The sequence below is a fragment of the Condylura cristata genome, unplaced genomic scaffold (genome assembly GCF_000260355.1).
Source record: "Condylura cristata isolate star-nosed mole 26May11 unplaced genomic scaffold, ConCri1.0 scaffold00024, whole genome shotgun sequence".
NCBI classification, from domain to species: Eukaryota; Metazoa; Chordata; class Mammalia; order Eulipotyphla; family Talpidae; genus Condylura; species Condylura cristata.
This window is the reverse complement of record NW_004567125.1, coordinates 15,379,957-15,407,506: the sequence shown is the minus strand read 5'-3', so window position 1 is coordinate 15,407,506 and position 27,550 is coordinate 15,379,957. Positions and strand designations below refer to the sequence as shown.

Below are 27,550 nucleotides of genomic sequence, written 5' to 3'. Positions count from 1 at the left end.
GCTCCATCCAAGTTGCTGCAAAAGACATGTGTTTCTCTTTTTTGGTTGCTGAGTAATATTCCATTGTATATATGTACCACATCTTTTTAATCCAAGGACTTATTTATTTATGCATACAGAACTGGAGTACAGGCCAGAGGTGTGGGGGTAGGAGGGAGGGTGAGAGAATTCTCCAGAGACAGAGTGGGGAGCAGAACAGGTGGATCCATGAAGTACACTGCTGAGGGGAGTGGTGAGCCAGACAGGAGAGGTCTGCTGTGCATCACCCCAGGCAGGGCATCAAACTCATTGAAGCAGCTGCGGCTAGCTCCACCAGGAGGGCCTTGTTAAATGTTTGATGTCAAAAGTAAAGCATTTGTTATTACTTACAGTAGGTTTTTACAACTGATCTAGCAGTTGAGACCTTTGATCTAGGATTAAATGGTGTTTGATGGTATATCTTCCTTGTGAAGTGGTAACTGAGTTGTGTTCAAGATAGGTTTCTCCCATTAAAACACTCATCACCCCATTTCCTGTCACAAAGACTTAAATTACTGAGTTTCTGTTAATGAATTCATGAAAGAATATCAGTTTATGGTTAGTAAATATTAAAAAAAGACATCATTTGATGCTCTTTCCTTGACTCAACTTAACACTCTATTTTCAAGCTAAACATCCTTTCACCGTTCCGTATGTAGCATTATGAAGTTTTCCTGCAATTACTACTTTAAATTCTAAGTAAGAGATTACACAAGGCTAATAGTAATGTTGAATTATGAGACTGCAAGTTTGTTCTTAGGATCATGAGAAATTTCTCAGATAATTTAAGATGTTCATATTTGCAATGAAATATTAGACAGTTTTACATGAGTTTTAAATTTTTTTTGTAACTATCAAACAACTCTTAGCTTTTCTTTCACATTAGCCCTTGAATTTAATCATTGTAGTCTAAGTCACTGTTATATTCTATCGGAATTCTGTAAAATCCTTCTAATTATTCTCCTTACCCTCAATTTATGAAAATTTTACCTTGTTCAAGTAAAATTAACTGTGCCCATAGTGGTTACTGATTTCAAACAAATTATATTAGCAATTCAACTATTAAAAATCCTTCAATTGAATTTTTGTCTTTGAGGGAATACAGTCTTATGTCTTGGAGGGAATACAGTCTTAAATTCCTTGGTTCCTGTCTCTCCAACTTTTATCTCTAACCAGTCTCTCTCTTGCTCTGTCTCAGATATGCTGACTACCTTGCTATTCATTGAATAGTGTATTTCTACCTGATATATTCAAGAAACACCAGATATAAGATATTATCATGTGGTCTTATAGACCATGGTAGTACTTTTGACTTTTTCTTTGAGGAAAATTCAAAAGAATCATTGCATTGTTTTAAGTGGGGGAAATGTCAACGTTAACTTACCATTTCAAAGAATAGTTCTAGAGGGCTGCTGCATTAAGAATAGACTACGGAAAACAAGAGGGCAACCAGAAGTCCAGGTAAGGGGATGTTACAATAATTCAGACAGATCATGACTGAACCAGGATTGGAGCAATGAGAGGAGTATATTTTAAAATGCATCTTAGTGGTTGAAGTTCAAATTATCAAGATTGAATGTAGAGTATGAGAGAAAGAGAGTGAGAACAGGGATTACTTCGAAGTTCTAGGCCTAAACAGCTGAAAGAATAGAATTTTTAGAAGCTAAAATGAGGAAGGTATGGATGGAAAAATCAGGTTATATTTTGGGCATTGCAAGCTTAATGTATGATATTTATGCAAGGAGAGATGATTAGTAAAAAACAGAATAGATGAATAGATTTTGACCTTTGATCTCAGCAGTAGACATTTACTGTAAGTGTAGTATATCTCTGTAGTTTAGTTACTAGTCAGACTTCTAAGGTATTAACAACATGATAGACACAAATAATAAAGGAAATAATTGGGGACTGACCTCAAGCCCACTAGCCATATTCATTAATATTTTTCTCTTTCCCCTATTTCTCATCTTATCTCATCATTTATTTTTTCTTTTCACTAATTTATTTATTAAATTTGTGCACAAAATTGTTTGCTAGATATTAGATGCCTTAGGCTCTACACATGTGCTTATATATTAGATCATTCTACTATGGAGTGCCATGACTGCAGAGATCTTTGTTTTATTTTTATCAATAGAACCTTTTTGGTACATAATAAATACTGATAAATATTTGTGGATTCATAAATTCTTCTGATATTGGTCATTAGCTCCATTAGTAAACAATCTATTTGAAATTGTAAATTCCCTTTTATTATATCTTTGATATAAATGAAAGAAATGGAAATATGTCAGAATGTCATTTTGTTTTTCTCAGGTTACTTTATAAACATTCTTTTTAATGAAATACCTTGAATCTTGACTATGAGTACAACTGTCCTGTCTTATATGTTAATGTAATTTGTACCTTTATTTCAGTAATGCTAAAAACAAATGAATCCAGAAATGTGAGAGGTTTTATACTATAACAGGATAAATCTTGACTTTTCTTAAAAACATATAGTTGTGGTCTGTGCATGAATATGTGTAATACATGTGCTAATCTGGAAAAGAAAATTCCTCTTGAAAATACAGCTTGCAGAATGGCTTTCCCTCTCTTTTTTGTTGTGGAAAATCTTCTGCAAAGTTACCTATTATATTCCATAGTCCTAAAGAAGTATCTTTAGTATATTTGTTTTTCTTTTGCACACATAAATTTTTTAGCTCTTTCTGACATTCATCCCTGGGGCATCCCATTTGGATCAACCCTTCAGAATATATGTAATGTTGACTCTTGTATTGAAGAGAATCGGGTGAAATCATGTTAGCTGATAATCAATCAAAAAGTTCTGAGTAGACACACATTTTTGAGTATTCACTCTGTCAAGGCGCATGTCCACACTCTTTTTAAAAATCTCATAATTCACATGCCAATTTAATGCTGCAGAAATGAAGACACTGAATTTAAGTATCTTGGCCACTTGAGGACTAGTTCTTGGTCATTTTTATCTTGTTCCTGTGCTTTACTACCCTTTCCACTGAAAATAATAGCTTAGCTTATTTTATGCATTTCAACTTTTAGGACGCGCGCGCGCGCACACACACACACACGAGAATTTGTCATCGGTAATCCTGCCAGCTGTGTTTGTAATTTATTTATGGCATCTTCCTTCCTATTTTCTTTGATTACTTAAGTGATTTACATAGTATCATTCTGTATGATTTTAATATTACTTGATTTTTTAATTTAATATTTTACATATTACCAGATTGGTGTCATAAGAGTAAATTTTACACTATTCCCTAGCATACATAAAATGTGACTTATTCCAACATTCTCTTGGGAATTTTGTTAGGTTCCAACTTTTTTACATATTTATAGATATTGGTCCAATGATCATAATATCAGTTGTCAATGTCTAAGATTATTTTCTGAAAACAGATTTATTTGATATTGGAATAGTATGTGGACAGAAATTTGATATGGCTTTTAAAAAATTATTTTATACAGGCATTTACAAAAATGCCATTTAACTTATTATGTAAAAGTTTTAGAGAAATATTTACTGGTAGTATTTGAGTAAATCTTGTATCATGGTAACTAAATATACCATGAAATCACCCCGGATCTCATCATGGTAATACTTATGAAATGGTTTAGCTTTCGATTTTACAATTTGTTAAATAAAATATGGGGGGTGAGGTGGGGGGGGGAATCCTGTATACTTAAATCCAATCAAGATGAGCCTGAATTTAAAGTTTTGGGGCAAGGTGCATATTTTCTTTTCCTGCAAGGCAATTTAGAGATATAGAATATTAAGTAACAGCAGAAAACTCAAGGGGGTGGAAAAAGTTATATGCAAAATTTTAGGCAGCTCAACCCACAAAGGAATATGAAAATTTTGGGGTGTGATTTTACATTTGTTGTGTGATGCCTCTGAACTAGTTGCTGTGACAATAACCTAATAAAAGTGCTCTTGCAGATTGTAGCTTGTATTCCTAGGTGGGAGAAGGATGATAACCTGTACAAGAGAAGAGAAAGCAGGTATCAAATACTATTACACACCTTCAGTGAATATATGGATAGGTATTGTCATAGGTATCAGAATTTAAATGTAATGTAAAATTACATTCTTGGCTTTCAATACACATTTAATATATATTCAACATAGGTAAATGAATACTTGAAAAGCTGATATTTTAATTTTTAAAAATTAAGAAAAGAAATTAGAAGTTGAGACAAAAATAATTGACCAACAGTGGAACATGGTGCAGGACCCCATGCTGGGCAGGCTGGGAAAGGATGTATTTGTAGAGGTTTGAACCCATGTCCTGGAGTAGATTTAAAAAATCAAACCTGGCCCTCCCTGGTGGCTCAGCAGGTTAAAATGCAGCACTGCAAGCTAGCCACAGCTGCTTCTGCGAGTTCGATCCCCTGCCCCAGAGATGATCCACATGCAGTGGCAGACCTCTCCTGTCTGTCCATCTGCTCCCCTCAGTGATGTCCTTCGTCCATCTGCCTGATCTGCTTCCCACTCTGTCTCTGGTGAATATTCTCACTGCTCCTGCACCTCTGGCCTTTACCCCACTTCTGTATGAATAAATAAATATTTAAAAAAAATCAAACCTGCTTCACCTTAATAAACATAATTTGGGAAAATAATAGAGACTTCCCACTATAAACTTTGGAAGCAAAGAATTTAGATTATGGAACTTTAAAGTAGTTGTATTGTTCTTCCTCTTTCATATCAGTGAATTCAGGGTGGAGATTATATATGCCAAAACCAGTTCTCTTTTTCTTTAGGAAATGGAGTTATTTTTTCCTTCGAGTGGAGTTGGTGGGCCAGCAAACACTGCTAAATTTACCAATTGTACCTGTTGCATTATTAAGCCTCATGCTATCAGTGAAGGTAAGTGTCATATTGAATAATATATAGTCAGTATATTTTAATTGGCGTTTATATCATTAATGGTTATTTTCTTGATGTATTATGTGTTGAGATTAAAGTATGATTTCACTTACATTTTCTTTGAAGACACATGAGTAAAAGTGATAATCCATGTAGGAAAATCTGTCTAAACTTGTATTTATCTTTATCCTTATATTTATCTTTTTTGTTTTTAATTGAGGTATAACTGATATAGCATTTTTCAGTATACAACCCGATGATTCAATATTTGTGTATAATGCAAAATGATCACCACAGTAAGTTTAATTAACTGTCTCCATACAAAGTTATCATTTTATGTGTGTGTGTGATCAGAACTTTTAAGATCTATTCTCTTGGCAACTTTTGTATATATTATAAAGTATTAAGCATATCAACCATGCTGTATATAAATACATTTTTAAAAAGATTTATTTATTTATGCATACAAAAACTGGGGTCCAGGCTGGAGATGTGGGAGGCCGAGAGGATTCACCAGAGACAGAGTAGAGAGCAGAACAGGCAGAAGAACTGAAATACACTGCTGAGGACAGCAGAGGGCAGGACAGGAGAGGTCTGCTGCACCTTGTGGGTAACCTCCCTGGCCAGAGATTGAACTTGTGCTTCAGTGGCTAGTATGATTTAGTCCATTTGTTCAAAAAGGCCTGCAGCAACTCATTCTACCATTCACAACTTCTTTTACCGAGGCTCTCTCAGGCACATGTGTATAAGTGTATGTAGTGTAATTGTTCATATAGTTGAGATGTAGGTCTAAGCCAGTTCCTTTAACTTTTGAACATTTTTGTATGCCCTTAACTCTTCATCAATATTTTAATAATTGCACGTTATGCAACACATACGTTAAGTATTCTTTTTCAACTGGTACTTGGGTTGTTTCTAGTTTTTTGATGTTAAAAATCAGATTTTGAAGAAAGTGTTGGTGCATAAATATTTGACAATATCACTATCATTTCTTCTGGCTAATTTCCTAGAAGTTAAACTATTATTTGAAAGGATATGAGTGTTAAATATCTTATTACATATTTCATATTTCTTTTATTTTTGGGAAGTACTTTATATTTTATGGACACTCATTACTATAGGTACAGGGAATTGACTTCTGTGGTGGATTCCAAGCTATTGTGGAGAACTTTATCATATGCTGGGTAGTAGATTGAGTTCCTGACACATTATCTACTTTAATCTTAAAAAGATTACATCAAGTAAGTAGATAGACCATTCTTTTCCAGATAAGCTAGCTAAGGCTTGTGAGAATAAGTTGTTTAAGTTGTTTCCCTCAATTTGGAGTAGAGAATCCTGGCTGCAAACAAATCTGGTCTTTTCTAATATTTTTTCCCCTCTCTCTCTCTCTCTCTCTCTCTCTCTCTCTCTCTCTCTCTCTCTATCTATCTATCTATATATATATATTGCTCTGCAGCAATAGTGCAAAATGTCACCTCCATAGAAAGTAATTTGAATAACTGGTGTTAAGGAAAGACAAAGGGATTCCATGTTGTACTCATTTTTCTTATCTTGTCATCACACTTAGTGTGATGAGTCAAAGTCTCAATTTCACAATAAGCACATCTTTGTTATTTTAATCACTTCTACTTGGTTTTATCTGATTCAGTCTTTTCTAAGAAAAAATAATGCAGAGGCAGAAAATAAAATAAAATAAAAATAAATATATACTTTAATAACTACATAAATATGACTGAAATTGAATAAAATGTATATAAATGAAAGATAATGTCAAAATGATAAATCTTGTGATGCATAATTTCTAAAATTTACATAGGTTTAAATTACTTAGTTATTTTTTAAAAGTTTGGCCATTTTTTTCATAATTGATATTTGACATAGAGACACATGAGTTAAAACAAAATATTTTTGCAACGTTTAATCATTTGGCAGACTACATTTTCAAGGTTTTTTTCAAGAGCTTTTTCTTTTACTTTTTTTCTAAACCTCAATTTTAGGGATACTTTAAAATTTGTAACTAACCTAAGTCAACTTATAGTTAAACTGCAGCCACCATGAAATATAGTATGAAGTCTATTGAACTTATTACTTAGATTCCCTCAATCCCCTTTCAGTTACTGGTTTATATTTTTCTTTTTCTATGATGATCTTGTTTCCTGGCTTATTTAATTTCACCTGTAGTCCAGTATAGGGAAGAGAAGAGATTTAAGAAGTTCAGAAAGCTGCTAAAAATAGAATAGGGTCATTCACTTATGTTGATCTAATGTCCCTAAGAATAGCCTTGTAAGCATGCAAAATTAAGTTTATTGCTTACTCTAAAGAGAACATACCTTGATAGAGGCATAGTAGACCTTATAAGGAGAGGTCATGGGTAGCTACCAGAGAATTTGGGGTATTATCTTGAATAATTCAAGGTGGGTCTAACAGTGCATCCATCAGATTGAAACTGGGTAAAGCCCATATATGATAGTTAGCATTAGTGGAAATAGTGAGGAAAGGGTCTTAACTAAAATCATAAACACAGTTGTTTACTCAGCTGAGGGAATACTACAAAAAGGGAACTGTTTGAGTAGTCTATTGTTGGGGCATATGGGCTTTGGGGCAGTTCCTGAACCAAACAATGAAGTTATTTACTGATTTACAGCCTTATCTTTGTGGCAAGAATTTCTTGGCACAAGTAATAAAGTCATGAGGATGTAGGCAGCCTAGGTCCTAGTTCTATAGTTAATTTGTGAATATGGTGGTCTACTTCTCACCTAGAAAGAAGAGAGATCTTATTTGTAAAATAGTGGGAAAATAAAATTAGGCAAATTTGTACATTTGTAATTTTTTACATATGTAAGTTGAATGTATTTGGGGCACCATTTTAAAAGGGAAGAAAACAAGGGATATTCTTGTGTTCCTTAATTTCAAGATTATACTTTGCATTTATTTTGTCATTAATATTCGGGAAGTTAAATTCCATAAACAAAATGATTATTTTTTACTCTGAAATCAGGCTGTACAGGTTTGAATTCTGGCTCTCTTACTTAGTAGTCATGGGATATTGGCCAAATCATTTAAACTTTGTACCTGTTTCCTCATCTGTAAAATGAGAATAATAGTGTACCTTCTTCATCAAGTAACTATAAGAATTAAATGCAATAAATATAATGATTAAATAAGGAAATGATTGAACATAAGGATTATCGTTGTAAGCATAGTGCTGGGCACTACCTTATTAGAATCCTGAAATTTTGTTGGAAATTTTTCTTAAAACAGATTTATGCATTACATAACTTCTACATCCTTCATAACATTGTTTTCTAAAATTCAGTTCCTTCTGCAGTAAAATGAGTCAAGGTGGTTTAAAGCTGCCTGTCAACTCGTAAGCCCAGATATTCTATTATTCTGTGAAACTGTGTAGAAAGTTCTTATACAAGAAAATAGGATTTTGTATTTCAGTGTTTAGTTTTGACTATAAAATTGTTTCATGGAGAGAGTTTCAAAGCAATTTTAGATTTTATTTTTAAAAAGACAGTTTTGGGATTATCCTTTTGCATTTAACTAGGAAGAGAATTATTTTTTATAATACTAGTTGTAAATTTACTGCCAGCCTTGCCTCTGATATGCTGATTGAAACAGGGTGGATAGCAGCAAGGGTGTATTTATCAAGTTTCTTCTTAAAATTGGGTTATTCTTTAATTGGAGCTTTCTTAAGAATTTTTTTATTTCCCTTTGTGTAGTAGTTGTGATGCTAGGTAGGCCAAGACCTCTAGCAGACCCTAGTCACCAATCTCCCTGAATTTGGGTCAGCTGAATTGGTTATGGTCTCAGCTTTGTTGATTACATTTCTTTCAAGAATTCAGTTTCTGAGATACTGTTGAATAAGTAGGATTTTTTTTAATGTAAAGAGACTACTTTTAAACATTGTAAATCAAAGACAGTTTTAATGAAAAATTATGGGGGACAGCTTTATGTAGAATGTCACAATTTTGTGATTGCTTTATATTCTATCTAAAAGAGTAAACAATAATAGATGCTCCAAATATATTAAACTACATGTAAAACCTTCATATTGCATGAATGCATAGAGCTTAGTTTGTATTTTTCAAACAAAATTGTAGGCAGTGAAAATAGCTAGTGAATTTGTAAGTTATGGGCACTTTAAATGAAATTAGTGAATTTTAGGAGTTTTACTAGCCTTATAAAATAATCCCAAATTCAGGAAAGATTATATTCAGTGCTCCTAAAGAAATGTATTAGATTATTTAAAAAAAATGATTTGGAAATACAGTTATGCTTTGTTTGCTACTATGTCTACTAGCCTTCTAAGGAAACATCTAATAACCTTCTGAAGAAATGAGACTTCCTAAGGTTATCAGGGTGCTGACTTGTCTAAGGACAGACTGGACAAGGTCTTCAAATCTTTTTAGTGAGACTTTAGAATGGGCTTTGCTTAAGTAGAGGTCAGCAGATTTTTTTTTTTTTAACAGCAGCTTACTGATTACAGTTCATATCTGTGGAGAGCTAAGTACTTTTACATGAATCATCTAACTTTTTTTTTTTAAAGATGTATTTGTGCATACAGAACTCGGGTACAGTACAGGTCAGAGATGCAGGGGCAGTGAGAGGATTCACCAGAGACAGAGTGGGGAGCAGAACAGGTGACTAAGTACATTGCTGAAGGGAGCAGTGGGCAGGTCAGGAGAGATCTGCCTTGCCTTGTGGTCACCTCTGGGGCAAGCGGGGATCGAACTCATGCTGAAGTGGCTTTAGCTTCTTAGTGCTGTGCTTTACCTGCCGTGCCACCAGGGAGGGCCAGAAGCATCCAACACGGGTTTCAAATAATGAAACCCGTGTCACAGAGGCTGTGGGATGTTAAATAACTTGTCCAAAATTAACAGCTCTTAGGTGGTAGAATTGGCATTTGTACCAACTTTGTCTTTATTCTACTACCTTATACCATTCTGCCTCTACATAGATTATCACTTAGTCCCTACATCCCCATCAGATTTGATCATTGACTCTGTTTACAGGTATGGAATAGGTAAATCCTGAAATCCAGGACTATATGCTTCCACAGCTATGCTTAATTGCATTATTCCCTTTAATTCTGAGGATTGCTTGTGGAAAGCCATAGAGCATATGTTTTTAATTGGCTTTGCTTAAATTTTAGCATGTATACTTTAATTTTACTAATGAAATTTAAACTTGCTGTCATTTGTTAATATACATAATGGATATCTCCCAAGTCTTAGTACAAATTTAAGTAACTTAGAAGTAATAGTACTACAAATGTATAATAAAATATAATTTGAAAGTTCAATTATAAATTTGTTAAATGTTAATCAAAACAGACAAATTTATGTGAGATACAAAGTGAAATTAACATAAAAGAATTTTAATTAAACTTGCAAATGATACTAACTTTGTAGAAGTTATACATATACATACACATATATACATATGTATACATTGTTGCTGCAACTTGTGCATTTAATTTGTTTACCTTCTGAAGTCTAGGCATACATAGAGGAAGGGGATCAATGCAAACTTTTATGCAGAATGTTAAGAAATATCTTATGCAGAATAAAGGTAAACTTTTATTGAAAGTGCTGCTTTTTGATACATGTTTCAGGAACCATGCAATTTTAGAATGCATGCTAATGAATGCTCAGCAAATATAGCAGGATGTAAACCTGAGGAAAGCATCTCAGAGTTTGTAGCTATGAGTTTATCCTTTCTTCTGTCTTAGTAGAGGATCCCCTTGTCCTGGTTTCTTATGTCTCCTTCTAGCTCTTTCCTCTCCAGAAATGCCCATGTGATTCTGGGATCCCAGAAGGAAGAGGCATTTCTTCCTCCTGTGTGTGATCTTGGTCTTTTTGCTACTTTCTTCCCCCAACTCAGGTGCTGGGCTGATGTCCGTGAAATTGGGATCAGGGGTTCAGTATTACCCTATTAGGAAATGTTTTACAAATGAAAAGACAAAGTAATATGATCTACAATTTTAAAAGTGACTGAAGTTACAGGAAGATTACAATTACTGAGATTCTGACATAATTACAGTTGTTATGAGGAAGGAACATAGCACACATCTAAAGAAAAGTTGGTACTTTTACAGAAACATTCCTAAAATCTTGGGTTTCCAACAGATGAAGATTGACCTTTATACATTTTTACTTTATTTCCAGTTTTTTTGTGTTTCTTTTTTCCAATGGAGAATAAAAATAAAAATTAAGTGATAGGAAACTTGCACTCCTATGTTTATTGCAGCACTATTTACAATAGCTAAGATATGGAAACATCCTAAAAGCCCCAAAATTGATGAATGGTTCAAGACAATTTGATACATATATACAATGGAATACTATTCAGCAATCAAAAAAGACACTTTTGCCATTTGCAGTAACATGGCTGGAGCTGGATGGAATTGTGCTAAATGCAATAAGTTAGAAGAAAAAAAAATTCTATGATTTCACTTATAAGTGGAATATAGGGCAACAAAACAGTCAGGAAAAGGCAAAATTTGCAAGCAAACTATAGATCTGAGGCGTACACCTGGGGAAGAGGAATAGGGAGGAGTCAAAACTGGAGATGGAGCACAGGGGATCATAGTGACAATTCATGTGTACTGTAGTGAGGGAGGAAAACAAAAATTGTATAAAAATGAACAACTGTGTAGAATTAAAATGTGATGGTTGACCAAAAAAAATTAAGTGATAAGAATAGGGGAATTTAAGACAGAAAATCCAAATTTTAAGAATTTAATATCCTTATGACTTTTTAGTTAAGATGATAAAGGCTTGGAGCAGTAGGAGAATCTGACTGAAAATTAAAATTGTAAGTTCCTCAGACCACATTACCCCATTTTCACATCAGGGAGAACGGTTATTGTGAACTTCAGTTGGTTATGGTTCTCAGGTGGTTGTACGTGTCTGACTAATCTGAAGAATTTGTTAAAATTTACATTCCAGGGCCCCACCTCTAGAGTGTCTGGTTTAGCATTCATGCATGTCTAACCTTTCCCAGGTCATGTTAATGTCCCTTATGTACATCCCATATTTGATAACCACTAGACAGCAAAGTTGCATCTTCCATTAGCTGCTGGGAAATAGAACAAAAATGGGGCCTATTGCCAGTGAATCTAGCAGGTGCTTCCAGCAGAGAAGGAATAAGAGTCATGTAATTTGTGACCCATGTGGTGGTGGTACTATTTTTTCAGCCTGTGTATGTGTTTTACCAAAGTTAGGTAAATAAGATGAGTCTTTTGAAATCAACAGGAAAAAAGTGTTCCTGCAATAAGATGGCTACATTTGGGGGTCTCCTTAACTGTGATTTTGGATAACTGGAATAAATGAAAGCCAGTGTACTTCTTTATGAAAGATTGTGCACAGGACTTTTTGAGAACCTTTTTCCTACCTAAAGCATTAAGGACAATCAACCAACCTACCTCAAGAGGGGAAGGTTTGTTTTGTTTACACTGGTGTTAATGGATCCATGGTTTTGAATCTTTCATTTTTTTTCCATTGTGTTTGTTGCTTATTGAGCTAACAAATTTCCAGTGATGAGTTGGTATGATATTTGCATTTGTATATTCATGAAGACCTCCTAGAAACACAGAGTCTACCTTGAGTAGGACTTGAACTGGCTCCACAAGTTCCTCTCACAAGAGAAATTGACCTTGTAAGGTCAGGAAGGATCTTGCCTACCCAGAAGCTGCCTGTTGACAGTATAGCCTGCATAATAGAACTTCTCATTACTATAGATTGTTTTCTGTGGTAACCTTGAGTTGACTTTGGACTTCTGATGACCTAATATGACAGAATTTTCACTTTCTGGCTTGTCTTCCCAGTACCCTACTTTGTTTTTCTTGGGAGTCCTTGTTTTAATAGGATTTATGTCAACCACACTAGTTGTTCTTGGCTTCTTTTGCTGGGCTGAGCTTATCATTCTCTTCCCCATACGGAGAGATTCCTGATTGCTTTTTCCTGGAGATCTTAGATCCTGTGAATCTTCTCTGTTTTTATATTGTTGTAGAGATTGTCTTAGTATTTTCTACTTATTCATTCACATTATGATAAATTTTAGTATGCTGAGTTATTATATTGTAAGTACATCTTATCAAACTATTGGTTACTTTTGTTGTCTTATAAAGAATTTATAGATTATGGTTGTTAGGACCATGATAAGGAAAAGTATGTATTTTAGATTCAGGATTGCAGCATAAGAGTGGGTTAGAAATTAGGTCTACCTTTTATAAATCCATTTGCTTCTAGACTAGATTTTATGATCAGTTACTGGATCAGTTTGAGATCCTAAGTGCCTTACTAGCATTGCTTACTCAGTGTAACAGTTATGCTCTATCCACACTCTTATCTGTAATTGATTTCAATGATTTTACAATTTTTTGCTTACTAAAATTTTTTGCTTACTAAATTTTTTTGCTTACTAATATTTTGCTTACTAAACATTAGGGAATCATAAGTTATCTGCAGCCAACTTGATCTGAGGTTTTATCTTTTTATATGATTTAAAGTTACTGGAATGAATGAGTCTACACTAGTGGCACAGCGGGTTAAAGCACAGCACTGTGAAGCTACTGCAGCCACTACAGCAAAAGCTTGATACCTGGCCAGGGTAGTGACTGACCCACATGACATGGCAGACTTCTCCTGATCTGCCCACTGCTCCCCTTAGCAGTGTATTTCAGTACATCTGCCTGTTCTGCTCCTCACTGTCCAGACTGTATCTGGTGAATCCTATCACCCGCCCATGCACCTGTTGCCTGTACCCCAGTTCTATATATATAAATAAATAAATCTTTTAAAAAGTTACTGGAAGATTACCAATGAGTGGTATTAGCTAGTAACTATTACTGTTAAAGAGACAGAAAACTACTCTACCTTGCTTTTATGGCTAAGTTTATTTGGTATGCATGTTTGCCAGGATTAGTATTAAATTTCTTCTGTTGTGTTGTAATGCTTGTGATTTCTTTTGTATTTTGTCATTGAAAATCTGATCACATAATCTCTAGCTTTGATCTGACTTTACACTAATAACATGTTAAGACATACTAGCTCCATTTTTTAAGTTAAAATAGTTTAACTTTTACTAGATGTAAATTTTTTTTTAAAGATTTATTTATTTGTGCATACAGAACTGGGGTACAGGCCAGAGGCTCAGGGGCGGCGAGAGGCTTCACCAGAGACAGAGCGGGGAACAGAACAGGCAGATCATCGAAGTACACTGCTGAGGGGAGCAGCGGGCGGGTCAGGAGAGGTCTGCCACGCCATGTGGTCACCTCCGGGGCAGGCGGGAATCAAACTCATACAGAAGCGGCTTTAGATTTTCAGTGCTGTGCTTCAACCCACTGCGCCACCAGGGAGGGTCACTAGATGTAAATTTTTAAAGAAATCAAACCTCTGACTTGATGTAAATTCTCTGTTAGGATTAAACATATCTATTATGTACCAATTTTGTTTGTTTATGAACTCTTGTCTCCATTAGGTTTAAAAATTTTTCTTCACAAAAAATGCCAGGTGTTCTTGGATATTTTTTCTATCCGCCACTTTCATTTCCCATCACTCCTATTTAGTATTTGCACCCAGGTAATGGTGAATTGTCTTCTACAACAGCCTGGATATATCTTTAAAATTTAGGTTTCTAAGTTTCTTTGTTCACTAAAGTCCTTTTCAAGGTGTCTCAGTTCCATAAGTAGGGGTTTGTTTTCACTTATCTATTGTTTTACATTTATTCTTTAAAAATACATCATCCTGGGCCCTCCTTGGTGGCGCAGCGGGTTAAAGCACGGCACTGAGAATCTAAAGCCGCTTCCGCATGAGTTCGATTCCCGCCTGCCCCGGAGGTGACCACATGGCGCGGCAGACCTCTCCTGACCCGCCCGCTGCTCCCCTCAGCAGTGTACTTCGTTGATCTGCCTGTTCTGCTCCCCACTCTGTCTCTGGTGAAGCCTCTCACCGCCCCTGAGCCTTTGGCCTGTACCCCAGTTCTGTGCACAAATAAATAAATCTTTAAAAAAAAATACATCATCCTTCATTTTTGTACAATGCATGGTTTCCCCTTGAAATTCCCACCACCACTTCCCCTGTGCACCATCACCATAGTCCCTGTGCTCTTCCCATCCCTGTCCTTATCCTTCTTCCTCCTCCCCCACAGAATATTTCTGATCTATAGTTGCCTGATGTTGATTTTTACATTATTATACTTAACTTTTCTGATTGCTTTTTTGTTTTCTCTACATTCCTCCTATAAGTGAGTCCATTCGATATATTTCCTTTTCTTTCTGGCTTATTTTGCTGAGCACAATCCCTTCCAGTTCCATCCAGGTTGTTGTGAAGGGCATGAGTTTATCCCTTTTGACTGCAGAGTGATATTCCATTTATTATTTTACTGATATCTCATTGTAATTTTTGTGTTTTCTTTGAAATGTTTTTCCCCTTGATATACACTCTGCCTTCTTTTAATCTTAGCTCTCTCACTTTGTTTCTTAATATCTCATAGTTCTTAGAAGTATTTTACTTTGTCCTGTTATCGCTATGTAAATTTATAGGATTTGTCTTTGTCATTGCTTTATCACACCTATAATTCCCTTGAACCCCTATTTTGCTATAAAAAAACACAACTTAATAACCTCTTCTGTGAGGACAGGTGATCAAGCCTGGCTTTCTGCTGGTTTGGGCTTGAGCTTTCTGTTTTGGGAGCTTTAGGTTCACAAAGCAGTATCACTAGGTGTCCTCCTTTAGTTCTCCAGTAGTGCACCATCTGTCCTGGATGCCAGCTTTGTGCATTCCCTTATCCAGTTCAGTGGGAATGTGTCTCTGAATCAGCAACTGTAGGGGGCTGCTGCTCCTCCCTCTCTGGTCCTATACTGCGCCCCATTCACACCCCCCCCACACACACACAGATCAGACTGCCTTCCTTGGCTTTTGATATTTTTCTGGGATCATCTAATCAGATCACCCAGCCCACTTTCCATGGGCTGTAGTTGCCCAAACCTGGTCTTATTCTTCAAATGTGCTATTTTGTAGGTTTTCAGTCAGTTTTAGTGCAAACTGTGCCCTTCTCTTAAGCTAAAACAAAGAAGCCACTCAGGTAGCTGCAACCACGTAATGGTCTCTTTATGATTTTTCTAGACTTTATAAATTATTATCTGTGAGAATCACTCTACCATTTTGCTCTCTTCAGTCTCCTGAGAAATCAGTTTTTACAGCATTCTCTCATATTGTTTGGCATTCCTTTGGTTCAAATGTGACATTTGATGAATATATCTCTCATTCTTTTTATTTTATTATATTCAAATGGCATTGTTATTATATAAAGGGAAGGAAAATAAAGGATGCTTGTATGGACACAAGTGGGCAGAAAGAGCTGTCCCTGCAAGAGACAGGATCCTTAAAAGAGGCGCCTGCGCAGTCACAGGCAGGCCACCTTGGGAGGAGCCGCCTTTGCTGCTTTGCAAAGAAAGAAGGTTGGTGGAGAGAAGCACCTGCATAGTCACAGGGGAGCAGGAGAGCTGCTATCATCTCTTTAATCCCTTAGTGCACAACAAGTAAAATAGCTCTGGTACATTACAGAAATAGAAAATAAAATGCGCTTTTAGGCACTGGTACTACCTATTTAGCAGTTTGGCTTCTTTGGTGCATCCAGATAATCCAGGTATGGGTTGTGTGTGTGTATGTAACAAATGAAATTTAGTTGACATGAAAAAATGAAGCATAGGAACCTTTTAGCAATTCACCCCTTAACCACTCAGCCACCTTGTCCTATAGGAGATTTTTATAGAAAACAAATGGAATCTCAACATCAGTCCTAGATTAACCCTGCATACCCTATTATAAGAATTTCAAATCTGTAGAATAGATACTAAATTATTCATGTTACATGCAAAGCTGTCATTACATTAGTTTGGATGAAATCTCTTCCCCTTTTAGGCACCTGCCTCTGCACCCCCCCCCCATTTTCTTTTCCTTTGCAGCTTCTTACTGTTCTGTGACCTTGCTCTTGTTTCCCAGGTGTGCACTTGCCTTCCTTTTATCTCTGCATAATCCTGCCTGTCCACAGCCTTGTAAGGATGCGTGCGTGTTCTCATTTCTCCTTGAAGAGCTTCTGTTTCCCTCTTCAGCTATAATTTGATTTATATCTTCCTTTGGACATTTCTGTATCTCATACTTTGGCATTTCATTGTTTTGTAATGTTAGCTTTACTTATTTGGCTTTCATGATGTCTACATTATAAGACTTCAGAGGCCTTCAGGGCAAAATAGTATCTTAATTTTTTTTTTGATTATCTTCAGTGTCATTGTTCATCTTCTTGAAACACTTAATTTTCTTTAAGATTCATTTATTTATGCATACAAGAACTAGGGTACAGGTCAGAGGTGCGGGGGGATTGGAGGATTCACCAAAAGACAGAGTGGGTAGCTGAACAGTCAGATTGACTAAAATACACTGATGAGGGGAGCAGCGGGCAGGTCAGGGGAGATCTGCCATGCCCTACAATACTTATAAAGTGAACCAAATCATCAAATGTAACCCTGTATTGGGATTTAGTTCCCTTGCAATAATATGTGATTTCTTCAAATAGACAGTAGTTAATATTAGCAAAGTACTTGATTTAAGAAAGTATACACTTCTGAATTGTGCTCAGTGAAATAAGTCGGAAGGAAAAAGAAAAATATCAGATGGTTTCACTTATAGGGGGAACATAGGGGAGCCAAATGAGGGGTCAGGGAAAAAAATAGTAACAGTAACAAACACAACACAACAGAAATAAACAGACAACTATAAATCAGACTTTCTGCAGGAGAGGGTGGTGGGAGCACCAGAAATTATGGTGATGATGCATGAATGAATTGGTGGTGAAAATTCTATGGGGACCACATAGAATTATTATCTGTGAGAATCACTCTACCATTTTGCTCTCTTCAGTCTCCTGAGAAATCAGGAGAATAAGAGAAAGCAAACATTGTACAAAAATGAACAAGGATGTAAAATATATAAAAATTATTAAAAAGGAAAATATACATTTCTAAGAAACTAAAATACATTAGAAACTTTGTATTTTTACACTTATTTGTTTTATATTTTCAGGTCTCCTGGGGAAGATCCTTATGGCTATCAGAGATTCAGGATTTGAAATATCAGCTATGCAGATGGTAGGTAGCTTGCAATGAAGCAGAATTTACTGCTTACTTCTGGAACTTTTTAATAACCCTTAAAAATATTTTACATTGAATTTTCTTCTTTGTATTTATGAACTAAACATTAAAAATAAAATTTTTTAACTTGGTAACTATAATAAAAGTTTTTGAAATTATTTTAGACATGTAATCAACACAAGAATTTTACCCACATAACAGTTATGAGAATTACTATTCAATCGTTCAATTAATTTAAGCTTATAAAGTAGATTTATATAATTCCCAGGAATTTAGCTGCAAAATAAATATGGACCAAACCATAGTTTGTTATTGAAAATAAAAATTAGAATTAAGTTAAGCAGTTATAATGAGTTTTATATTACTGGATTTGTAACTAAGTAGAGAATGAAGGAAAATAATCAGGTTAGATTTTACCCCTGGCCAGTCTTTGATAACTTGGGATCTTCTTTGGAAGTAACTTTTCAGCTCCTCTCTTGGTATCCCACACTGGACTCCTAGAGCACACAGTCATTCAAATTTGTCCTGCTGACATATTTCTAGAAACCTTCGTTGAAGACAACTCCCCATGTCCCCTCCCCAAAAGTATGAGTCTGGATCCCTTTGGGAGAAAGAATTGAGTAGAGAGTTTCAGTTAAACCAGGTAAGATTTTATTAATGCAAGAAAGAGTCTGGTTCTGTGAGGGGAGCTAGGAGATTTTTAAGGGGTGGGTCCGTGAGTCAGGGCTGGGGAGACCAGTGTCACAGTGCGCTCCACATGGGGCATGTAGGCCCTTGGCCTTCCCCTTATACAAAATTGTAAATTATTATTAGTATCTGAACTCTTTGTTTACTATGGGACCTTTGGTCAGTTTGGTTTGGTCAGGATGTTAGGGTAAGGCCCACTTCAGTGATGAGGTCTATTTGTGCAAACAGGATGTTGGGTAACTTCACTTGAACCACTTCCTCTGTTCAAATAGAATGTTAGGCATCTCAAGTAGTGATTCCATTCCCTTGTTGAAACAGAACAGCTCGCATCTTAATAGTTCACCATTTCTTTTACGGCGCCTATTTCAGTGCCTTTGTTTGTGTCACATAGTCACTGACACATCAGTGAGAGACTGGGTACAACTTTTTATAGAAATCGGTGACAGTTTGGTTCTTAGAATGTTTGAAGGCCAGCAAGTTTATTTTTGATAGGTAAAGGCTGATTTTGAGATGAGAGTTCTCTTGTCAATATAATCTATGTGGTCTTTTTTGTTTTTTTCCTGAAAAGAACTGCTTTTGATTTTTTTCCAAGTCTTTGGATCACTCAAAATTAGGGGTCAGAGCACTGGTTTTGATAGGAATGCCCATAAACAAAAAAAGAGAAATAGCAACCAGTTAATGAAGTCACTAGGCAGAACTTAGAGACTGATGAGAAAGTTGGTATTTGAAGAATCTTACAACTATAAAAAAATTATTAAATGTTTTTAAAGCATTCAGGATTAGAGGATATAAGCCAGCTTAGAAATCAATGTGAAAATTTTAGCTTTAAACATTGATCTAATTAGGACCTATACTCTAGGACAGTGATTGACCACATTAGGTGTGAAGACAAGTATAATTTTTACAGAAGGAAAAAGTATAAACCTAGGGAGAAGGCATAATTGTTGCTGCCAGTCACAGAATTTAACTTTTGGGGTCAGGAAGACCTGTTTATGAATCATGGATACATTGCTTAGGTGACCTTGACCAAATTTTAGGCATTTTTCCATAAGTTCAGTATGTAATGGGAACATTATTATTTGCCTCAATGTGTTATTCTGTGTATTCACTGAAATAACCTTATATAGTATCTGATAAAGTTTGCAGTGCAAATTTACTAAATTATATATTTTACTATTTTATTAATGCATGTTACATGAACATAGGTTAGAACATTGAAATAAAACAAAATCCCCCTACTATGATAGTTAACTGGAAATGATACAACTACATAACTAAAGTTACAAATTCATTGAAAAATGATTTTTTAAAATAAGGAGAGGAATTTATTAAATAGTTAAAGTAATGTTTGGAACCCAGGGAGTAATTTGACAGAATTTTACTGTACAATAACTGTCCCAACAAATGAGTTTCAACTTAGTTTACAAGGAATAGTGTGGCATTAATATTAACCCCCCCCACACACACCTCTGGCTACTACCCCATTTCTGGGTCGTAGGGAAAGCTCCATGTTAAGCAGTTTGAGGAACCTCCCAACAGTTTTTCCATAGTGGTTGTACTAGTTTGCATTCCCACCAGCAGTGCAGGAGAGTTCCTTTTTCTCCACATCCTACATCCTCGCCAACATTTGTTGTTGCTAGTTGTTTGACAATGTGCCACTCTCAGTGGGGTGAGGTGGTATCTCATTGTGGTTTTAATTTGCATCTCCCTGTTACAAGTGATGTTGAGCATTTTTTCATATGCCTGTTGGCCATCTGCATTTCCTCTTTGGAGAAGTGTCTTTTTAGCTCTTATGCCCACAATGTAATTTTTTTATAGAGGAAGCTTCTAGGTTTAAGCTGTCCCTACCTAAAGATGGCTGATACCATCTATACATAAAGGAAAACAATGCAGGTTTTAATCTCTTTCCAAAGAATGCATTTAACATTGTTAAATCTTTCTTGCCATGTTCCTTCATCCTCAGTGGAAATGAAAAGATTGGTTTACCCAGAGGCATCAGATTTTGCCTATTTTCAGACTTCAAGAACATTTGTTCTCCAATCTGTCAGAGCATGGAGGGTTCATTTTCCCAAAGATATTACAGTATCTTTTCATGTTTTGTTGCTTATGGGGGAAAAAAAAAGCGACCTGGTTTTCATTTTTGTGATGTAACTTAAAATCGATATCTTTTATTTTTTAATTTTAATTTTATTGAAATACCATTTGTTTACAACTTTGTATTTCACACAGAGGCACAGGATCACACCTTATATGCACGTCACCACACCACACTGACTACCAAGGCCCTCCACAGCCCAGTAATACTTGAAGTCCAGTAAGACTTGCCCCACTGTGTTCCCTCCCCCAACCCCCGCCTTCCATTGTAGCCTCAGTTCTAGTCAGGTTTGTAATTGGTTGGTTTTGTCTAACCCTTTGTTTTCTTTCTTTATATTCCACATATAAGTGAAACCATTTGGTATTTGTTTTTCTCCCTCTGATTTATTCCACTTAGTATTATCCTCTCCAGTTCCATCCATGTTATTGCACTTAGCAAGAGTTCATATTTCTTTTTTATTTCTGAATAGTAGTCCATTGTGTTATACATGCCACATCTTCTTGATCCATTCATCTGTCCTTAGGTACTTAGGTGTTTCCCTGACTTGGATATTGTAAATAGTGCTCTAATGAACACAGTCCGTCCATTTGATTGTTTTGGCATTCTTTGGCATGGAATTGCTGGATTATATAGTAGATCTATCTTTAATATTTTGAGAAAGCCCCATATTGTTTACCATAAGGACTGACCCAGTTTATATTTCCACCAACAGTGTGCCATAATGATTCCAAAAGGAACCACTGTTCCTTTTATCTCCATACCCTTGGTAACACTTTTTTTTTTTTTTTTGGTGTTTTGTTGATATGGACCGTTCTCACAGGTGTGAGGTGATACATTTCCCTTATGATAAATCATGAACACTTTCTCATGTGCTTATTGGTTATTTTTATGTCATCTTTGGAGAAGTGTCTATTTAGCTCTATTGCCCACCTGATATTTTCTCTTAGTTGATTTGTATGAGTTCTTTATATGTACTGGTTATCAGCTGGTATGATGTGCAAATATTTTCTCCCATAGAAGGGTATCCTTTTGTTTTATCGATAGTTTTTCACTGTGTAGAAGCTTTTTTAGTTTTATATAGTCCTATTTTTATGTTTATTTTTGTTTCTTTCACCACTAGAGCTGAGTACACAAGATATTGAAAGTCCTATTTTCATGTTTATTTTTGTTTCTTTCACCACTAGAGCTGAGTACACAAGATATTGAAGTTTTTAATGCATTTTATGGTTTTGGGGCTTGCATCTCTATGCCCTCAAGTTATTTTGAGATAATTTTTTTTTTTTGTAAAGTTTGAGATGGTCTAGTTTCTTTCTTATGATATGGTTACCAGTTTTCCCAACACCATTTGTTGAAGAGATTCTCTTTTCTCCAGTGTATACTCAAAGCTTCCTTGTCATAGATTAACTGTCCATAGATATATTTATGTCTGGACTCTCAATGTTGTTTGCTTGGTCAGTGTATCTGTTTACCTGTGTTTAAATTTTTGTCTGGAAAGGCAAAAAAAACTCAATGATCCTGAATCTGGTCACTATTACTACCACTATCAACAAAAGACCAGGTTGGGGGGGCATTAAATTGGAAATTCTATGTCTATTTTTTAAAATTTAAGGTTTTAGATCGTAAGACCCTAGAACTTAATGAACTTAAGAGTGGTAGGTATTTCAGATGGCTTGTATCAGTATTTTATTATGAGACTAACCAGGGATTTTTCTGAAAGCTTGGGAAGAAAAGGGTAGTATTTATAGTTTTTGCTACAAAATCTGAAGTATTTCTCTTTAGAAGCATTTCTTCTTTGTGCTACTAACCTGTCAACAAACATTACATTATAAATTATTTTTGTATTGCCAATGAGGATTTATTCAGAAACAAGTACAGAGTAGAGATTAAAGGAATGATCAATGAAGTAAGACTGCTTGAGATGGAATGCCAGTAATAAAATTTACCTAAAACACCACTGAGTTAGTTGCATTTGTAAATTGAATCTAGTAATACCGTTTGTGTCTTAGAATTGTGAACATTAAATGAGATGATGCACATAGAAAATCTAGAATAATGCTTGATGCTTTAATCACACATAATGTTAATGACAATAATAAAAATCTTTAGTATTTTTATTACGGATGAACTGATCTTTAATATTTTTTCAAAGTACATTTAACTCATACATTTTTACATATTAACATAAAGAAAATATATTCAAGAGATTATAAATATTGAGTGCTCCCAGTGGCCTGTATTTTTCTTGTTGATTTATTTATTTTTTTTCAATATAGTTTAACATGGATCGTGTTAATGTTGAAGAGTTTTATGAAGTTTATAAAGGAGTAGTGTCTGAGTATAATGTAAGTATCAAAATAAATGAAAAGCATTGGTACTGAAAGCAATTTGTTGGCAATCTCAGTGTAATTTATTATCATGAAAGTATTCCTTTATGTTATTCATGATTCTCCCACCTCCAGCTGACGTGCCCAGTGACAAAGACAGTCATCCTAGAGAGCTGCTGGATCAGTTTTCAAAATATGAGATTGTTGCATTTAGAGATGTATAATGTTCTCAACTCAAAACTTCAAAATAGAAGTTAAAAGCAAATAGCTAGCATTTTAGTACAGTTCTATAGCAGTAATTTCTATCTTCTTTAAAATGACACATATGCAATAAAAGCATTTGAAAATGTGACTAAAACTGAAGAAATGATAACACTTAAAGTCACAAAGGGACTTGTTGAGAGGTTAATAAAATATGTTCCTGAAAACATATTGCAATATTCAAATAAGCTAAATCTCTCCTAGTGGTAAAACACACACACATACCTCACACACACGTAGTAGGTATTTAATCAGCTTCATCTCCCACTTTTTCAAATTATCTTAGATACATTTGTACTAGTAGAATGTCTCATTACTCATCTTGTAAAATAGAGACGAGGTGTTTGTTTTTGCATAAAGCATACTCCTTTCAAATGACCTAACCAACCGAACAAAAATGTACTATTTCAAGAATAGGCTGTAGCCTTTGTCATCTTCTAGGTCCCCCATTAATAGGCTAATATTGCAATATTGTGTATCTGGTATACTAGTAGTACTCTATGCTTCTTTAGAAGGGACCACAGTTACTGTTTTGTTTTGTCATAACTTAGTGAAATTTGCTTTTATCAAAAATGCCTTTATAGTTATACCTTTTTTTTAAGTGAGAGACTTTAAAATGTTTTATCTTAACCTCATATATTCAGTGACAATTTTTTTTCCATTTTTTTTAAAGCTTTCTTTCATGCATTTTCTTTTATTAGTCTAATTTTACAGCATGGTTAAAAATAAACGCTCTCATTAATTCATTGTTTTATGGTTTAAATGCATATAAGGTAAAAAAAAAACCCATGAAATATATAACAATTCATTCTCAGTTATATGCTCATCTTGTTGCCAATGATTTGAGTGATTTTATCTATCCTGCATCTGCCAAAACACAAGAAAGACAATTGAATCAAGATTTAAGCCTTAGAGGGAGCTGATTTAGAGCACATGCTGTAAAGGCTTTCTTCCCAACTCCCCTCCCCTAAGAGGGAAGAGGCTAAAGGATTTAGTAAGATTTCAAAGATCACACAGGGGGTTTCAGGAACTGCATTCGTGCCCCATTTTCTTTCTGTTTTTGGAAAAACTCTACCTTGTCTTAAAATTCCTATTTAGAAAATAAATGATAAGATATACAAGGCCATACTAATGACTCCATCCATTTTATCATTCTAAATTTAAAGATAAGCTGACGTGAACATATGAGATGATTTTCTAAAATAAGGACTATATTTTGAGAAATAGGGATGAGAAATAGGGACATCATCTCTAACATTATTATACTAGTTATTGCTTGGAAACTGTTCCAGTTCTGGATTTTCTGACATTACCTGCTTCAAACTGAAGACTTTTTCTAACTCCCTAAATTCACACTCATTGCAACCTAGCTACAGTTTCCTGACACATTTTATTTACCTTTTTCTCTTTTTTTCTTCACGCTCTGTCTCTCCCTCTCTCAACAAGCCATATGCTAGTTTCATATTCCAAATTTACCAAGTATGTGACCGTAGTCAAGTTGTGTACCTTCTTTACAGCTTATCCATCTGTAAAATTCAAACAATGCTATTATTTTAACAGATTGCTGTGGTAATCAAAAAAATGGATAAAATATACTAACATTATTGAGTAAATATTAGCTATTAAATGTTAGCTATTATTACTTTTACATCTGACATGGTTCTTGTATTAATTCTATATTGATAACTTACATTTACATTTGCTGCTTCTGCATTAATAGTCATAAAATGGTGATGAATCTTAGCTCATAGTGTTATTATGATCAAGTATTATGAACTACACATGTACTGACTATTTATAGGGTGCCACATAATGTGTTTGTTATCTAAGATATAGAGATGAACCAAAAAGGGTACCTCCTGGATACATGGAATTTATGTTCTGGAAAGGATAGATATTATCAAATAACCCAAACATAGCTACCTAAGGATGTAGTCAAAGGGCTGTAAAGGTAACAAACAAGTCTTTTTTTCTTTCTTTCTTTTTTTTTTTTTTTTTGCTTAGTTAAAACAATAGGAGATTGGGAGATTGGGCCAGTGGGCTAAAGCACAGCACTGCAAGCTAGCCGCAGCTGCTTCAGTGCGAGTTTGCTCCTCTGCTCTGGAGGTGATCCACATGGCACGGCAGACCTCTTCTGACCTGCCTGCTGCTCCCCTCAGCAGTGTGCTTCCTCAATCTGCCTGTTCTGCTCCCCATTCTGATTCTTGTGAATCCTTTCACCGCCCCTGCACCTTTGGCCTGTATCCCAGTTTTAAATAAATAAATCTTTTTAAAAATTAGGAGATTGAGAAATTGAGCCCATTATTTTCAAAAACATGCCATGCTTTTCATAAAGTTCTTTTTTAAAACATTTTTACCATAATGTGCATTTTGTGAAGCCCGGTATGTCTCCATTTTTAATGTTTGTTACAAACCTGAAATAGACACAAATGAAAAGAAAGACAACCAAGATTTGCTCTGTCCATGTTTTGGGTAATGTGTTTACGCTTTCTACCGAGAACTTGACTCTTGATATTTATGTGTGGGGCAGGACTTCAGTATCATGAAACAGAAGATTTGACTCCATATAATTAGCATAAAAAATCAATTACATTTGACATTTGTGAACTAGTCAAGTGAGCTCAAGGGAATACACTTAGGATCTAGTGATTAAGGTTACTCTCTGTCACATTGATTATGAGTCTGCTCCCTCATTTTTAACTTCTGGTGATTTTATTCGGTATGATGACTGAGGTTGGTTTAATATTTAAATATTGTTCTATAATAAATTGCCATTATTTTACTTTGGCAGTGTGTATCATAAACCCTCTGAAGTCATTCAGTCACTCTCGTGATTCTACATGATGAGGATCTCATCTCATTGCTTTCCCATAGTCTCTGTTATTTCCTTACTGCTCTCCAAACAAACCAAGTTTACTTCTATCTCAAATTTTTATATTTATTTTGACTTGTACCTGAAGTATTCTTCCCCATTCAAAGAGAAGTGGAGAACATTCATTGAGTGTTTCTGACTGTGAGAGGCACTTTACTCTGATTATGATTTTCTTTATACCACTTAAAATATAATGTTAAAAACCTCCTAGCCATACATTTCCATTTCCCCTTGCTTATTTATGTGCTACTGTTGTTATACATTTTATTCCTATATATGTTATAAACTCTATGGTACATTCTCAATATTTTCCTTTAAATAATTATTTGAGAACAACTGAAGAAGAAAGTGTTTCATGTTTTCTTGCATGCTTTATGTAAATCCATATTTTGTCTGGTATTTTCCTTTTGTCTGAAAGCTTAACCTTTCTGCAGTGTAGAACTGCTGGTGATAAATTCCCTCAGCTTTTGTTTTTGATATTCTGATTTTCTATTATTTTTAAAAATACCTTAACTACGCATAGAATTCTAAACTGGGTTCATTGCTGTTCTAGTTATCAGGCCATTTGGATTATGGTGTGTTGAAGGACTCTTAATCATGAAATATCTTTCTGTTCATTACCCTTTTCTTCTGCTACATCTATTATGAATAAACTAGGTAACTTGACATTATCCCATTGATCATGTTAGTTTTCATTTTTCTTTATTTTTTCTTTGCATGCGTATTTTTGAAAAGTTTTAATAGTATCTATTATAGGTCCTCAAATTTTTGTATCCAGTGTACTTTTCATCTCTAGACATTCTATTTGGGCATTTTTAATATCTTTGATTTCTCTGCATCATGTCATCTGAGCATATTGTGCCTGTTTATAATAGCTATTTTAACATTCTTAGATAATTTTGTCATTTCTGTCATTGTTGGGTCTGTGACTATTTCCTAATTTTTGCCTTGGGGATAGTACTTTTTAACTGTTTCATCTTTTTTTTTTTTATAACAGTTTATTTACATTTTTTTTCCCATCTCAATTGTCCCCATGAGTTTCCCATCACAAAGTCACCAAGTTTCCATCACCATAATCCTGTGCACTTCCCTCCGCCTCTCCCCCGTTTTTGATCCCATTCCCCACTCCATCCCTACAAAATGTCTCTGGTATATGGCTGTTCATTATTCTTGTTATTTTCTCGCCTGGTCCATTATACTCCTGCTATGAGTGAAACCATCCGGTATTTTTCTTTCTCTTTCTGGC

General features: G+C 35.0%; 1 protein-coding gene across 5 annotated transcripts in view; it reads left to right on the top strand.

The window, feature by feature from the left end:
* Positions 1–27,550, top strand: part of NME7 (NME/NM23 family member 7) — a 157,614-nt gene that overhangs the window by 49,505 nt on the left and 80,559 nt on the right. For 4 of the 5 annotated variants that reach the window (XM_012729101.1, XM_012729099.1, XM_004688461.2 and 1 more), the window contains 3 exons: positions 4,801–4,906; positions 17,998–18,062; positions 23,121–23,189. In XM_012729101.1, coding sequence (XP_012584555.1) covers positions 4,801–4,906; positions 17,998–18,062; positions 23,121–23,189 — 240 coding nt within the window. The remainder of the gene's footprint in view (positions 1–4,800; positions 4,907–17,997; positions 18,063–23,120; positions 23,190–27,550) is intronic. The other variant, XM_012729100.1, reaches the window with a different exon arrangement.